General features: G+C 42.2%; 1 protein-coding gene across 7 annotated transcripts in view; it reads right to left on the reverse strand.

Moving 5' to 3' along the window:
* osbp2b (oxysterol binding protein 2b) overlaps positions 1-17847 on the reverse strand; it is a 42178-nt gene that overhangs the window by 6514 nt on the left and 17817 nt on the right. For 6 of the 7 annotated variants that reach the window (XM_076099710.1, XM_076099703.1, XM_076099709.1 and 3 more), the window contains 7 exons: positions 8181-8431; positions 3474-3672; positions 1986-2109; positions 1428-1494; positions 721-873; positions 389-634; positions 111-231 (listed from right to left, as the gene is read on the reverse strand). In XM_076099710.1, coding sequence (XP_075955825.1) covers positions 111-231; positions 389-634; positions 721-873; positions 1428-1494; positions 1986-2109; positions 3474-3672; positions 8181-8431 — 1161 coding nt within the window. Of the gene's footprint in view, positions 1-110; positions 232-388; positions 635-720; positions 874-1427; positions 1495-1985; positions 2110-3473; positions 3673-8180; positions 8432-8607; positions 8729-17847 lie in introns of those variants that run through there. The other variant, XM_076099708.1, reaches the window with a different exon arrangement.

A 17847-nucleotide genomic window follows, 5' to 3' on the forward strand; every position in this document is an offset into this window, starting at 1 on the left:
CTGCTCTCAAGTGGGAGTCCTTCTTAAGTAAACTCTGTCTGGTGTGGCTGGTACATTTGCATGATGGAACACAGTTTGTTTGCTTCCCCGCTGAATATGAAATGTCTTACCCAGAGGCATTATGGAGAGGTATTTGCCACGGAACTTGCTGGCGATGGTGATTTCCTGCCACAGGGTCCAGCCTCGTTGGGAAATCACATGATGTGCAGCTGCAGGGGGGTGATGGCTCACCTTAGAAGAAATAGAGACATAAAGGTAAAGCACATAAGCAGCAAACGACTTGTTTGGAGAACACAGGCATGCACTGCGTACTCACACTGTGTGCACGCACGTCTGTGTGTGTGTGTGTGTGTGTGTAAGCAAAAACTCCCTGTGGCCATGCTGTTACCTGCTCACACAGCGAGCGGTAGCCGAACTCCTCCCTTCGATCGAGCTCGTAGGTCTCACCCAGGAGGGGGTTGAAGGGCTTAGCTGTCCGGTGGACCGTGGTGGAGTAGGACGAGACGGAGAAGGCGGCGACCAGGCACATCTGCTCCATGGAGGAGTCGCAGCGCGCCGCCTTGTCCAGAAGCTCATGATACTCCAGGTCCTCGGTGAGACGCTGCAGCATCGACAAAGGCTCGTTGAAGTTCACCTGAATGGCCGGATGAAGAAGACGTGAGACACACAGCTTCGTGTTAACCAGCCAGCGAGAAGGAGGGCCATGCCTAATACACTTACAGGCATGGGGATTTTGGAGAGCTCCTTGCCGATGCAGTTCTTCATGATGCTCCACAAATTGAGGGAGTAGTTGGGCTTGTCTGGGACATGTGTGCGCCTCTGTCTGCGAGGCTGCAGCTCCTTCCCTGACACATCGTTACAGCTTGGAGACATCTGGTATTAGGTGGAAGGGAAGGGGTGGAGGGTGAGATGGTGGTCTTTTAACTTTGTGTGAAAAGCATATTCGGCATATACAAGTTTGAGGAATACTTTCAGCTTCATGTCAACTTGGCAGCACATCACCAAACGGAGGAGACAGAATGACAGAGCGAGTGAGAGACAGGTCGAGAGGGAACAGAGGACGCAGATGTGTGTTAGAGAGAGGAAGAAGCAACGAGAGTGTAGGGGAAAGAAGTGCAGATGTTTGACTGGTAACTAACATTTAGTGGAATGAAGCAGTTGTGTATCTTTGGCACCACAGGGGTGACGATGACACCGCAGGACACACGGATAAAGGCTGTGTGTGATTGTGTGTGTGTGTGTGTGTGTGTGTGTGTGAGCATTGGGATGACCGTAGGATAGGAAATGGGGACTGTGAGAAGTGAAGACAGTTATATAAATAAATCAATGAGCTGTGAGCTTTCCAGCAGCACAAATGAATCTATTTTAAGAAGTGTCCACAAATGTCAGTCCTATTCGTCAGACTAGTTAGGAGGACAGACACTTACATGGTCGTCCTGGTTCCAGTCATTGGGCTGACCTCCGCTTGCTCCACTCAAATTACTCTGAGAACGCCTGGAAGAGAAGGAAAATATTTTCTACAATGAGTACTGGAGACATAAACTCTCTCAAAGTGTGAGCTGTGCAAAGACAGGTGGAGTTGCCAGCAAGAGACTAACTCCAGCGCAGCAAACAAATATACCATCAATTCATTCTGAGAGAGCAACAACAAAAGCAGTTTTATTTTGCTACAGGAAAGCAGACAGAAGTGTGTCTTTGGTGATTTGTTTCTGTATTACTCAGAGTGAACACATCTAACAAAAGAGTGAATGGCACACCACTCTGTAATTTGTGTGTGTGTGTGTGTGTGTGTGTGTCGGTTAAGTTTTCACACCGTAAACCATCATCAGACACTTTTCAGCTGTCAGCCTGAGTCAAATTCATCCTCAGAATTCTTTATGACAGTAAATGTTAATACTCAACTAAACCTCCATCCTCGCATCCGTCTTTCAGTTGACCTGCTGTTTGGCTAAATCAAAAAGCATGGATCCCTGTGAGTGACTGACCTGTGCTGTGTGTTCTCAGTGGCAGTCACTGTGATAAATGCAGGGGAATCCTCCATGGCATCAAAGTACTCAGTATCCTCATCTTCATCACTCGCCTGTTCTTTGCGCAGCCTCCCACTCCCCCCTGTCAGGACAGATACATTTGTGAGTAAATGCTAACAGCCTCCAACACTAGCAGAGCCATCACACGGTGGTGAGTTTGTATTCTACAGAGTTCAGGAGAGAGCAGCGTATAATCACATACCCATGGCGATTGATCAAGGAATAATTAGCTAAGTCAAATTGGCAATGTTCCTGCTGCTTAACTAGCCTGAAATGCAAGCTCCTCAGGGTTAGCTTCTAATATTCAGTATCCGACAGTCAATTCAGTACTTTCTAAAAGTAATTCTATAAAAAAAAATGAGAGTAAACTGTGACTTTCAGTCATTGAACAACCACCAATATGAACTAAATGTACTGCATTATTAGAAAATAGTTGTTTTTCATCATATGCATATGCTTTCAAAACCAGCTTCTGTTTAATACTACTTAGTAAGATGCATACGATCAATTTATTCAATAAAGATTTAACTACATCCTTGTCAGAAACACAGAAAACGGATATGCAATGTTCTTTTACCACTCCAACCTTTTAAAAGAGAGATGACTCATGTCTCTGGTAAGCCAACATTATACTGTATAAATGGCAGAATACTTAAGTGTAGCAATGGTTTTACGTGAAAGCAGCTAAACACCAAAGTCAACGCACTTTAAACAACAACAAAGGTTGTTTTTCAATGCTTTCCAAATGACCAACATGAGCCCCTTCTGATGTTCTACCTACGTGGTTTAGGTATAATCAAGTTAAGGCAACTTAAACAACTTGTTTACCATTTTGAAAAGATTGCCTTCATGGTTAAAGAAACCCAAAGTTGACTGTTGGGGGGGGGGGGGGGTCGTTATTACAGACAGCAGAGAGAGATGACGGGAAATAATGGAACCAGCTGGACACATATTGGGGATGTTAGGGTTCATGGTCAGCATCTTAAGCCCTAAGCCCTGGGTCAACACATTCTCTAGTTTTAAAAACTAACACTTGTTGACATCCATCAACCGTGTCTTCCTCCCTGTAACTTAACGCTCTGCTATACTGTAGGAAAGTTACATCACTAAGTGCTGTCATTTTACTGGAGAGGGCAGCCTTACACAAAAGGTTTCTTCCTCCCGGCGGATGGACGAGCACAACAAGTATCATGCCAGCGAATGTTTTCAAGAAGCTGGTTATAGACCAACAAGAAAATAAACAAATAGATGTCCAGACCTACAGTCCTTGGTGAAGGTAATTACCATCTCTAAATTAGTGATAATCCAAACCTTCTGACACAACTTGAGAAATATTAAGCAGCATGAGGAATGTCTATAATATTGAGCCTGAGGTCACACATGACTCTTAGTAGAGTGCGGCCCATGCTGAGGCCCACAGGAGTAGGTAATGCAAAGACGTCTCACCCTTGTTGGTGGTAGGGGCGCTGGGTGTGGTGGAAACAAGCGTGGGTGCTTCTCTCCACGCTCGCTCCAGGCTGTTATGCTGCTTGGCTAGCTGCTCAATCGTCTCCTCTAGGTGGGTGCGCTGCTCTCGCTCATACTGCAGAGCCCGCTGCCATCTCCTGCTGTGAGTCTCTGCTAGGTCCAGAAAGTCTCGACACGCCTGGGGGAGCACATGCACACAAGAAGATAGATGAACACACAAAAGTTGAATTCCTATAAAATAGTCTGAAAAAAAAAAAAAATGGATTACCTTCCTGAAATAAAATCTATTCAGATTTTTTATTGAGGTGCAAGTTTCTACTTGCAACGACAAACAGCTCAGATGTTTGCATTTAACGCAGATTTTCATAAAAACATTAAAATCATAAAACCTAGGAACGTTTTCGCCTTTATTTAAGTCAACAGATAATACTATACTGAGAAAAAAAAATCCTTAGGATAACTTTTCCTGACAGTTTACAGCCATATGAGAGAGAGAACATTGGGATGAAAAGGTGTAAAGACATTCGGGCCAATTATTGTAATCAAGGTTATTTATCACTATTGTTTCGAGCAATCATCAATGTGTTAATTAGCCGTCTACTGGGTCTCCCTGCTGTGTAAATGTGCCTCAGAGCATCATGAGCTTGAGGCTAAACCTCTGATTGCGTAGCAGACTATATTGAGTCCATGGGGGGCATCATTGTGACTGCCGAGCTTTTACTGCTGAGAGTTTACTTCTGATCAAACATATATAACGTGTCAGCATTTGTCCGACAGCCGTGTCTCTTAGTGTGCTCAAAGGTCAATGAACACCTCCAGCATTCTGGCAGGAAACAATTACTTTCTGACCTCGTCCCTTTCGGTTTGATTCAACAGAACTATTCAGGAGACAGGGACCCTCAAAGTTGACGCACTTTGGACAACAAATGCTCTTAAAAACACAGATATCTCTTTCAAAAATAAATCTATCCGTATGGTTTTTTTTGATCGGAAAGCTAACAAACAAGGTCCTAAAATGACAGACTAGCTCTAGGTGCCAGATATCTTATTGTCACATCACATGATCCTTTGCAATGAGCAGTTACAAAGAAGTACCAGCCTGCTTTCACATCAAAGTCTTCCAAGTGGAGGTTGTGGAAAGCTTTGCAGTTGTTGTTCTGTGCTGCACAACCAGCTGAGAAGATGGTTCTCCTACCTTTCTTTCAAGGACCGTACGACAGGCCTTTGACAGAGATAAAGCCATATAAAAAAATGCTGAGAATTTCCCCCAACTGTCCCTCACATAACAGAGAAAAATGATGAGATGTGTTTCATCCTGGATGACAAAGCTAATTCCCTGGAAAATCTCCAACCACCAAGACTTCAGTGATGAAGTCCTGCTCATTTGGGCAATGTGCACACATCAGTGGAGCCATACACAGCAAGAGGAGGAACAAACTGTCCAAATGAGATAAGCGATGCATCGACAGCCCTTGACCAGTGGCTTCAAAGGAAAAAGGAAAGATCTCTACACCTTCACATGACTCTGCATTACACATGTTTGCTGACTTGTGTTTCCTTATTATGTCATTTTAAGGGCCATATTTATGCATATTTATTTATGTTGGACCAAAGGTATTGACATTGTAGATAACAATCAAATAGAAAGGGGTGAGGTCAGAAATTGATTGATTTCTGACAGACAATATGCATGATGAAAATGTCATGTGACAGTCACTGAGCTGTCAGCATAGTGGGCCTCAGAGGAGGGTTTCTGAATAATCACTTGGAAACTTGCCTTTTTGCAGTCGAGCATTTTGGAGCATTTTTTGGGAGGCTAGCCATTGTTGCCATTGCTTCCACATGAGCGGAAGAGCCCATAATTAAATATGGTCCTTTCAGTATTTGCAGCAAAGAGTTAGCTTGAACCACTTAGATAAGTTGTGAGCTGGAACCGGAGGGATGTGCCACTCAAATAATGTCTGTTGTCTGGCTGGTGAGAGTGCAGTATCACTTTGAGGCAGCAGGAAGAGAAACAAGGATGCAGTAACACCTTACTCCTTCCTTGATTTGTTCCCAGACTGCAGGATACCCATCTCTCTGATGAAAAAGTATTTGGTATACCACATTGAGTTTACTTGTTGTCTTGAAAAACATCATCACTGACATTTCACTGACAACAGAGCAATAGAGAGAGGCGACACCAGGAACGGAAGCAATACAAACTGATAGCTGAAATTACAATTTGGGTATTACTTCTGGATTTTCTGTTCCAGACTAAGTGGTATGTTTGATAAAGACACACGGTCATATAATTAGTAAAAATGTATTTAACTTCATAACAAACTAAAATGAAATGTGTTCTTCAACAATACTGTATGAAAACGGAATGTGTTATATTACTCCAAAAGTAAAAAATACAAAACCATTGTTGACAAGTTTAGAAGAGTTCAGGCTGAACAAATGATTTATGCTCATCTTGTTGATGTTTTAAAAAAAGTAACTAATGTGTAAAGATCAAGGGATTGTTATAACATAATATTTTAAAATCATATGCATGGTAATGGTACAATTGTATTATATGTTGATAGTACTAAAATATCCTTACCCTTTACAAAGGTTACATTTCAGTGGCGTTAGATGTTTTAGAATATAATAATATCTTGTTTGCTCAAAACAATGCATGGAAATCACAGAATATGTGTCAGTAAAAACATCCGATCAAACTCTTACCTCCAGCAGTCTCGCATGAAGTGTCTAAACATCGATGTCTGAGACTCAGTTTAAATGTTAGAAGTGCATGTGACATTGTGGTTCACTTCCTCAGACATTGATATGAAACTCAACACCCACTTAAAAAGTATGAGAGTTCCACTTTTTTATGCTGAGTCTCAAGTACAAGGGCAGACTGCATGTGACGTCCGTTGGGGGGGAAACAGGGTCTATAAAGGCTGACAAAAAAGGAAACGGGCATGCAGAAATCAAACTAAAAAAGTCCAGAATGAGTGACGTAGCAAAGACTACAATGAACTTGAGTAACGTTTCATGTGATTAAACCATACCAACAGTAGTGCGTAGGTGTGTAAAAGCATGCACACACAAACGGGCGAGAGTCAGGATTCAGTGACACACGTGACCAGTTACATCACCACTCAATGAACTAATGCAACCCTCTCCAAAGGCCAGGGTCAGATCACAGAGCACATGCAGTTGTGTCTTGCCGTTATGGTCTCCTTCTTCCCTCGACCCCTCCTCCTTACATGCATAGCCTGTTTTCTTTGGAAAGCACATGAAAAGCACAGTAACATCCAAGTAAATGCCTTCACAATGGCTGAAAAACGTAGCTGCATAAATCCAAATACCCATATCCTGCGCTGCCTTCTGCTTAAAGAGAGCCATTTACAAGCCCCAAATCACTACGGGGAGTTTGTGGCAGCACTTCTTTCTCATTAGAAGCACATTCTTGGCTGACCTAAGGACATTTTAATGTGTTAGGCAGTCCAAGAGGATCTATTTTATCGCTTGTCTGGTAACTTTCAATTTCCCAAACCAATTAATAAGTAAAATGGATGACAGAGAGAGAAACAAGGGGCTCATCATTTTGAGCCTTCACATAATTTAAGTTTTTTTTCTTGTCACAACACTATGGCTCAAGTCCCTCAATAGGCGGCATTAGCACATACTTAAGCATATAAGGAGTAGTAATGTCCTACGGCCTGATTCCAAACCTAATCTTAAAGTATAAATACTTGCCGTTTAACCACGACTAAATCTGACTGAATTATTTGACACCTAACAGCCAGACATTTCACAGAGAAAGAATAAACTAGAGTAAACAATGAATAAACAATGCTATCAACAAAGCCATTGAGAGAAGCAGGAAGAAGAGACAAACCTTGTGTGATTGTATGGTTTTGTCAGAGCAGGTCTGTCCGTCTAACTGTGGTCCAGAAGGTTCTGACATTCCTCCCCAGGCAGGGAGGGTCGAGGGTTTGAGAGGTTATTCCTGTCTCCCCCCCTACCCACTATCATATCTAGTATCAACGAGCACCTCAACTCTCCCTGAACTCTCATACACTACTAGCACACTGTAAAGCCAAAGGCATTTACTGTTGAGGGAATGAACCCGGGCCAGATACAGTAGAGCGTATACTGCTTATCACATCCAACACAGAGTGAAAACTGAAAATGTGGTGAGTTAAATATATTAGCTGATATAGCTAAACTGCAATACGTTATTTTGAAAGAGTCATTTTTTCGTTGCTCTCCTTTCTTTCTTAAAGTTTTTTGAGGGGGAGCGTTTACTTCAAAATCACATCCAAAATATAAGGATGGAGTTTCCCGTAGGTTGTACAGATTGTAAAACCCTTTGCAGAAAGTCTATTTCTGATTTTTGACTATACATATAACATTAAATACAGCAGAGATTCTTAACCATGAATTGAAACGTTATTAAGCTGTGAGCTAAGTTAGAAATAGTTATGTCTAAGTAGCTTTAACAGGATCTGGCAGGGTCTGGACCTGCATCTCTCCTGCAGCCCACAGACTCCTGTTTAAAAGGCCACACTGTAAGGTGATGTCATCACTCAACGCACTAACCAGGGCACTATAGATGACTGGCATTCCTGTCATATTGATCATGCAGGACGCAGGGCACTCGGCTCACTGCTGCTGCATCTTGTAGCCTGGTCTGCTGGAGCTACTTACATTGATCATAGCATTGGAAGTGATGCGGAAGAGGGTGGCTCGCTCGTTGACTGCCTTGATCTTCTCCCCTCCCTCCACAGGGACTTTCAGACCCTCGAGTTCGCTCAGGGAACGCTGCAGGGCCGCCCCGTGCTTCGCGATCAGATCATTACATGTGCTGAGGTCGTCGAGCTTGCTGACGAGTATCTTCAGGGTGCCCTGAATCTCGCTGCGGTCCGACTGGGATGTAGGCTCCTCGTCCCCCGAGTCATCTGGAGGGTAGAGGAAAGAGGTCACGTACACCATCTTGAACAAGAGACGATTATTAGGACTTGTGAGTACACCGGTCATGAAAAAGAAGATAAACAAAGACAATTTAGAAACGTTTTTCTCAGGTCATTTTAGTAAACATATCTAACTGCATAGCTGCTAAATTGAAAATACGTACAGTACACTCCGTCCTTTTTATGATAGATTTCCCATTTAAGATGACTCCCCGAGCTACCGTGGCAAACTCCTCCATTTCTCCGTGGTAAACTGCTATAGGCAGACATAGTATTGTTTTAAATGATACAAAGATAAATTACATACATTTAACAATGATTTGTACCACTGATGAAATTAGTGTTAATTAAACCGTTAGTCAGATTTGACAGATGGTTTTGTTTGACACACATAAGTACGCCCATTAGACATCAGCGCACTAAATATGACTGACTGACTGCAGACATCCCGAGTAGCTTATCCAACGTAAATGTAAGCTGCATCAGGGCATTTGAATACAGACAGCTCGTCCATACCCGTGAGCCTTTGCGGTAGCAGCTGCCTTTCACTAGGATGTCACTAAAGAGAGGTTACTCAAGTTTAAACAGAACACACAACAGTGTTGCAGCGTCAGCCTTGCACTACACACACGTATGCACGCACAAGCAGATTCACAGAATGACAGATATATACAAGGGTGAGACCAAGGTCCATGAACAGCCTTGTGACAATGTAAAAGGAACAAATCCATGAAGAAAACACAACTCCTGATCTTCTGAACTAAAGTAGACGAGAAGTATTTGCACACCCGAGTATTAAATCTAACTTCACACAAAAGAATATGCCCAAATATAAAAGCATCTGCGTTTGTGTATTTGTGGTTCAATAAATCCCGCTAACAAAACAAGCCGATACGGCTGTGAGGAATTAATAGAATCAGCTTCAATGTCAGCACATTTACTCTGGATACGTTACTGCCTGCTGAGAAGCGATAACATCCCAACAATCCCACCAGAGGAGTGACGTATAAAACTACTGCTGGAACATGAAGAACAATAAGGAACATGAGGACAAGGACCATTCTGTGCATCTCAACAAGGACAACGCATTTAAAAGGTTCAAGAGCAGAGTGAGAGTCTCTCCGATCCATTAATCCACCCGGCTGACCCCAACGTCTAGAAAATGCTGCTCTGCTGTCTTCTACACGCCACCATACGGAGTCTGCTGTGTCACATTGAAAAGGTCTGTTATATAGCAGATAGGAGAGACCGTCGCAGTCTTGGTGAGAAGCAGCACTACAGCAACACTTTCTTCTAGCACCAAGGCAGCCGACTGTGACCTCGCAGTAGAAGAGACCATCACCCCTGTCCAGCCTTTAGTACACCACGCAAGAATATCACGGATCTCCACCTGGGGCATGCTGGTAGCCTGGCAGGCTCAGCACTACATCATGTAACAGCAATAGACCGAGTTCAAATTTGACCAAGACCTTTTGGCCAGTGCAATGTTAAGCTCTACTGAGAAATAAGCAGCACAGAGATATCTCCACACTGGAGTTATTGTTAAGAGGAGCTGATGCTTGACACCTAGAAACAACTGCTTTCTAATGTATCTTTGTTAAATCAACGGCAGCACAATAGTGTGAACAAGTTCCTCTAAATGAGTAACATTTGTGAGTCGAAAAAGAAAGAAGAGTGAGAGAAGGAAGACATTAGGTGAGGGTGAGCAAAGGGGACAAAGAGAAGCAAAGAAAACAATCCCTCACCATGTTTGCATTCCCGGGTATCCATTTTCACCCAAAAGGCAACCAAAGTTCAGCCAGGAAGAAGCAGCACACAAACTGAGCTAAAATGTCAGAGACAACATGTGAACATCTAGAAAAGGATTTCAGAGGGACACAACCGTCTGGCCGTTAGAAGGGCCAAGACAAAAACATATCAGCCCAGCCAAAGGTCAACCGAGCAACCTTACAGCAACAACAAACCCAAAAGCGAACATGGATCAGAAATCCATCCACACGTTACCGGCCAGCAATAGAGTCGGAATCAAGTTGAATCACACAGAATTGCAATAAAGTCCCTGCAGAGAAAGGCAGGGGAAGAAGAGGCAAAAGCCGAGGTGTGTCCAGCTGCAGTGCACAGGAAAGCAAGAGACAGTGGAAGAGGCGAGTATGTTCAGAGAGTCGGACAGGGTAATGGAATAAGCCTTGAATTGATAAAGTGTGACTATGACAGAGTAGCTTTACACGGATAAGTTAGTTAGCCAGTTGATGTAGTTTTGAACTTCCTCCCACGAGGCAACAATAAGCCTCCACCAAATCAGATACATTCATGTGTACGCCCCCCCCCCCCCCCCCCCGAGTTCAAAATGAGTCATTTTAAAAGAAAAGAAAAGAGTTTTCATACAAAAATATTCAAAAATTATATTTTGACATATATTTGCCACGTGATAAGAGAACAACTGACACAAGGACACAGAACTAGAACTTGGAAAATGACTTTTTAATTCAAATTTCATATACTCAAATTTCATATATGTACATGTACAGTATATAGTCGGAGTGAGATTACCATTTTTACACTTTAGAAACATTCTGTTTTGAATGACTTTATATCCTGGATTAAAATTCTCTATTTCACCCTGATGACTGCTGTGAAAAACAAACAATAACCGCTTTCTTTAATTTGAAATGGGTACATGACAGGAAGTATTTATGCTATTGAACCGATAACCGTTGAGGAATTGACTGTGGAGGTCAGGAGTATAAAGTATGGCTTTATGCAGGATTGCTTGACTCCCAGACACTTAGTTCATTAACTTAACTGCTTAGAACGTCTCCTTTATTTCAGAGGCAGAGTCCCCACACTTCCAGTGTCCCCCAAGGGACCTTATCTCGCACATAATACTGCAATAAGTGAGCTCCAATGTAATGATACATATTTCTTACCAGAATAAGGTCCCATGGTGGTCCACCAGAAGGGGAGGCACGTCCCCCTTTCTATTCATCCCTGTTTAAAATCAATGCTGAAAAGTTAAAGTATTTGGGAATGTGGATCACATATAATTATAAAGACCTCTACAAAGCCAACGTCCTGCCCTTGGTAGCCTGTGTGAAACAGGACATTAAACGTTGGGATTTGCTGCCCCTCTCTCTCGGAGGGAAAGGATCAAAGCCATGCTCTTATTATTCCCCCTCATTTTACCGATGAGTTCAGCAGCTTCAAGCAATGCCACTTAAAAATAAACTGTCACATGCACCGGCGCGTATTTGTTTAGAAGAGACTCTGCTTACAGCACTTCACCTGCAAATTGAATTTTCTTTCCTAATCCTCACTGAGACAAGTTGCGAGCTGCAAGAACACACATTTAGTATGTTGGCTCTACTGCTCAGACACCCTTCAATGGCAAAGAGAAACCAGTACACAAAGGTGTCTTTAATCTAAATGAAGCCTCCACAAGTGTGTCAGAAATGTCCTTTCTGCAATTTACTTTTGCTTCACTGAGCCAGATCCACGTAGGATCGATAAAATGTCAACCACTACCGGACAAGTTTGATTACTGGAGATGAAAACCCTTGAAGCTAAACATATTCTATCAAGTGTATATCACTCAGACCTGGAATAAAAAGTGATGACTGCATTTAACAATAAAGCTGTGTCAATAAATACTCTATGCTCTCTGTGCATCACCGTCACTCACTGCCTAGCTCGCCCCCTCACATTTCCATCCTTTTCCTTCCCAACAACAGATGTGGATGGATGGCTCTCCGTAGCGAAGTCGACACCGCGAGGCAAGGGCAGGAGCCCATTACCACGCCAGGCATGCCTCAAGGGCGGTCTACCTCCCCGCTTCCCTCTCAGAGAACACCCTGCATAGACACACGTGCACGCCTCTTCCCAGGGTGTCTCTACTGAACCCTCCTACTCAGAAGTTGATGATATAATTTAAGCAAATATCTGTGTCTGAAGCAAGCTGGGATGTTAGTTTACAGGTCGCAGCTCATCAAATCACAACACTTCCAACACATAAACACACATGCATCTTCCATCCGTCCTCAGCATGTGCATGCTGTCGCTTTTCCTCCCTTCGTTCCCTCTTTATCTTTTGTGTCGAGCGTAAAAGGGCGAGGGAGGGAGAGAGAGCGAGAGACAGGAAGCAGGAGAATAAGATGTGGGAGAGCGTAATTGGGAGAGCAGTAGTCTCGCTGCCGTCCCACTGTCAGGCTCGTCTCTCTCTCTGCCCGTCCCCGAGGACTGGCTGTCAGATCAGTGGAGCCAGGCCTTCGGCTGACAAGACGTCACCCTGTGGCAGAAAGACGTGCACGTCGAGCAGCCGAGCACATGGCACAAATGCCATGCCTCTCTGGATTACAGATGGTATTTGAACATATAAGGACTAATCAGAGGGGAAACTAGTGTCAGAAGTATTTTAGGAAAGAGCTCACTTTTATTACTGATGGTTATTGGAGTTCATTTTTACAGTTCAGAGTCAACTTTATGCGGTGGACTGTAGAGAAAATGAACATGGCATCAGCAACAACATATCTATGTCTGTTCTTTGTTAGAAGACTATCAGAATTCAGATTCTCCCTAAAATTTAATTTCATTACTAAATCTCATGAATGCACACATGAGACCCTTGTTAGTGTGCATAGACTACGTTGTTTTAGGATGAATGGTGATTCAAACAGATCATTTTGACAATGCTGTATAAACTGTATAAGCTGTATAAACATACTGTATAAATTTATTCTGATACAACAGACCTGCAATAAATCATACTCTGTCCCCTAGGAATTACATTTATATGGTAATAATAATAATTGTATCTCCAGTTCTATTTTGGATCACAGCCAGGCAATGGTTTTTTTAGGGAAATGCGGCATTTGAAAAATTGTAGTTTAAATGATAATAATGTATCAAACTAAGATCATGATCTTTCTACAACAAGTGCTGTGAGAGTCGAAACAAAACGATAAAATACAAGCACATCATGCATCGCAAGAGCGGATGTTGTAGGTAAACACGTGAAATGAATGATGTTTACATTTTAAATCAACAGTGTGTACTTGCCAGATGTGTTAATTAACAAAGGTTCCTCACTGTGGTGAGCTAAAACCCCACATAATCTGGGCGGCATCATGTTTCCTGCTAAACATATTGCAAATGATTTGTATACAAACGCAATTTCTAGAAGATTGAGTTTTATAACTTCTACCTTCATAAATCTTACAATGTTCAGTTTTTGTTGAAACTGCATTAGAGTGGTGTTGATTCAACTTGATGGTTGTTTTATGTTACCATTTATATGTTTGTGGTGCTTTTGGAATTAAACAGCGCTATAAATGTTCTTATATTTAGTTTACCCTCATTCATAAAAATGAACGAAAAAATATTGGAAAACCGTTTTAGCAAAAATATACTATTTAGTATTTATTATTATTTAGTAATAGTAATAATACTATTGCAGTGCTGTTGTATTAACTACCTTAGTTTTTGTAAGTATCTCATGCTATTGTACAGTATGTGGTACTTTGTTATCCTTTGGCTTTAACCAAATGTACACTTTTCATACACAGGGAAAGCTAAGTTGACACCACATCACTTTTTTATTGCTCAGGGCTCCAGATGTTTTTCTTTTGCATATCAATCATAACCCTAATTAAACAATCATGATCATCAGATATTGATTCCAATTATCCAGCCTTCATGCATTTACAACCTGAAGACCACAGAGAGTTTATGCCTGTGGTTGGAAGATATTTCTTTCAGCACTGACAGCAAAGTGAGAGGGAGATGACTGTTTTTGCAGCTGACTGTTATGATGGAGTACAGAGAAAGAGAATATGTGAAGGTGTATCAGAAACAGAAGAGGGAACAAGGTAGATGAAGAGCGAAGACGCGTCCCATGGAGTGTCATCCTCGCCGGTAATTACTAACCGGCACCATACATCCCCCGAGATCCATCACAGGGAGACAAACAGAGGAGACGGCAGGTTAAACCCGGTAACACGGCGCTCAGCTCTCCACGAGCAAATGAGAAACTGTGCAGTGCAACTCATCACTGTCCCCAGAGCTCTGCAGCACAGCTCCGGCAGTGTTTCCAATCGAACACTCCCAATAAGCAGCAAACAAAAGAAAAGATGAACAGCAAACTGCAGCAACTAGGCAATGTGTCTTAATTCAGTAACATTTTATAATGTGCAAGAATAGACAAAAAGAAAAACAATCAGACTGCTGACTATTAAGCTGTAGATTGATATTCTGGTGTGCCGAGGACATTTTATGAATTCCCAGCTGGGCCATCAGACCTGTGAGAGGCAAATAGCTCTGGCTTACTGCATAACTCCTCCAGTCTGAAGGTTGAGGCCATTCATTATCCTACTGCACAACCTAAGACTACTAACTGGGATCATTTACACAAGTCTGGTCACTGACAGGATTTCACAGGAAATGACTGCAGTAGTAAAAAGAGTGTGCTTCTCCACAGACAATGAATCACAAGCTAAACGTGAAGCCTGTGTTTACCATCTGAAGCAGCAGTGATCTCTTCATTGTCTGATTTACACTAGATCTACAGCACGAGAGATTTGTAATCATTGGAAGGCAAAGAGCTTAATTAAAGCCCATGAATGTGAGACTGGTAAGCATACATTAACTGAATGCATGCTCACACACCACTCCTTCATTTACATGCACGCACACGCAGCTGATCAGGCTGTGAGAGGAGGAGGGTCTGTGCTGTCAGCTGCCCTGGTTCATGTAAAACAAGGCAATAAAATGAAGATGGAAATGTTAACGTTTTGAAAGACACGTCTCAATGACAGAGATACAGTACATCAGGTGCATCTCCCTAACATGGTGCATGGTGTGTGTGTGTGTAGCATGGTGTGTGTGTGTGTGTGTGTAGCAGTTTTAAAGTAGTCGCTCATGAATTTACACCGGCAAAGAAACATAATACGAACACATCCTTGGATGATCCTGTGAGCAGGATCGCTTTAAAGCAAGACTGAATTTGGATTTTAAAATGAATGTGGTGAAATATTTAATTCACTGGCCACTACATCCAATACAGACACACCCTGTTTGCATATTTTATCTATAGACCTATTTTTGGAAGATTTTATGCATTTCATAACTATATCGCGATATATAATGATTACATTTGTATTTTATCTACATTGCCCACTCCTACGAAGCACTGCAACAGCAAAAGTTTTGCTTTCAGTTGAAAAGAACAAACTGTTGGTTTACGGTCCCCGTCTCTTCTTGAACACCCTGATAATGCGAGTCAGAAACACAGACGTACCTCACTACAATGCGTTTATCAAAGTGATGTGGAATCTCACATGTTCCAACAGCGGTTTTACACGTCCACAAATCACACAATAGTTCTGTTCATCACAGCGACCCGAGAACACAGAGAGATTTTCAAGAGAACATTTCATTGCCAGGCTTCAGATGCCACTGATCGTCACCGACTCAAACTTCAGCTTCATAAAAAACAAAATCCATGCACAAGAACTGCTGCTTCCATTGAAAACTACAAAACTACAAAATATGGCACGAGGGCAAAAGTGTACACAACTTCTGTGATCAATAGAAGAAGAGGCAGACTTTCTCTGTGGGTGTATTAGTCATAGAGTAGATACAGTACATGCCCATAGGACCTTCACAACTGCATGGTCACTTCCATCTTATTAGACAAAAGTCACAAAATGTTTGAGAGGCTCGAAAGATTGCAATCAGGTTTGTTAGCATTACGAATGAATCCTTACATGAAGTTACTTTCTGTCTCTTTCTTGTTCTGCTTTCCTCTTCTATTTTTCACAAACCCCAATTCCTGCCTACAACTGGAGCACTGCCTTCCTGACAGTGACAATGACATGGCTGTCAACCAGATATGATTGTTTGGCATGTGTGAGCCTCCCAGAGTGGGAGCATCTCATTATTCAGGCTGTTTTATTTGTTACTTTTTTTAAGCAGCGGCCCAGTTGGAACCGGCGCTAACTGAGCTAAAGTCGTTTCTACTGGCCCTGAGCCAACGCTTAACAATTGTTATATTTAACTTTGTTTACATTTAACTGTGTTCTACCAAGAACTGGTCTTTATTTCGGTTGATTGTGTTGCTCTGATTTACACCCACACAGTTGTTTTGTGTCGATCTGTTCGTTCTACAAACAGCTAAATGAACTAGTTGTTTATGGACATGGATACAATGAACAAGTCGATCTAGAATTATTTTTTGTTATACAGTAAAAGTTTAGTAACAGTTCAACAGTTTTTAAACTTCCATTGTTTTAAAACGGGGTCATCTCAACTTTTTTTTATGTAGAAGCCAATTTGACAAGAAGAAAGTTGCCAAGAACTCCTCATCATGTCTTATATTACTAGTTACAAGTATTCACATATCATAACACAACACTCATAACACAACACTCATGCACATTTATTTTCTATATCCATGGTTCAGATTTAAACATGACAAACTCACACAATGGAGGCAATGCCAGTATAAACCCAACTATTATACTCAAGTTCAAAGCACTTTCATATTTGAATATTACCGCTGATACACACGCATACAGGATGTCCTATGAAGGCCTTTGATCCATCACACTATGTTGTGACGCTATAAGAGAGCAGCTAGTACTACGGTGTAATGTCCTTGAAGGATTTCAGACTATTGGATCGATGTTCAGAGTTGTGATGTTGGTTCCGACTTATTTTCTTTGTGTAACTTAATCACATCCCAACATTCGTATGGCAGAGAGTGTGCAGAAGCCTCCTATGAGAAGTCTTAAAACAATATGGCGTATACCACCAATGCCAAACTAATTTCAGTTAACAAACTAGGGAGACAGAGCGCTCAGGGCTTAAGAGCACAGCTGTTCAACTCAACATTGTCCAACTCCGCCATGGGCAAGAAAACTGATGAAGTGAGAGAGGTGGAACGATGTGAGATAACCCATTTTTCATTGTTCCTCCAAAAGTGCGCACACACACACACACACACACACACACACACACACACACACACACACACACACACACACACACACACACACACACACACACACACACACACACACACACACACACACACACACACACACACACACACACACACACACACACACACACACACACACACACTATAGGATTCTATTAACCTGCCATGAGCAGTAAAAGAATATAGATTTGTTCTGTGTAAAAAATCCTTCACCACTGTCACATTTGCACTTTAGGACCCTGGGAAACACAGCAGGTCACATTTTACACTTTCGGACGGTGCAATGAACTATACGCACAATATATGCGAACACAGATGCACATTGCCAACACAACGCGTAGGCCTGGCAGGCTCAGACTCATCCATATGCAAATGTGAGGTGGAGCAAGCGCAAAGAGGAGAGAGGAAATGA

Source organism: Anarhichas minor, unplaced genomic scaffold, assembly GCF_050575085.1.
Source record: "Anarhichas minor isolate MPS153535 unplaced genomic scaffold, ASM5057508v1 ptg000025l, whole genome shotgun sequence".
NCBI classification, from domain to species: domain Eukaryota; kingdom Metazoa; phylum Chordata; class Actinopteri; order Perciformes; family Anarhichadidae; genus Anarhichas; species Anarhichas minor.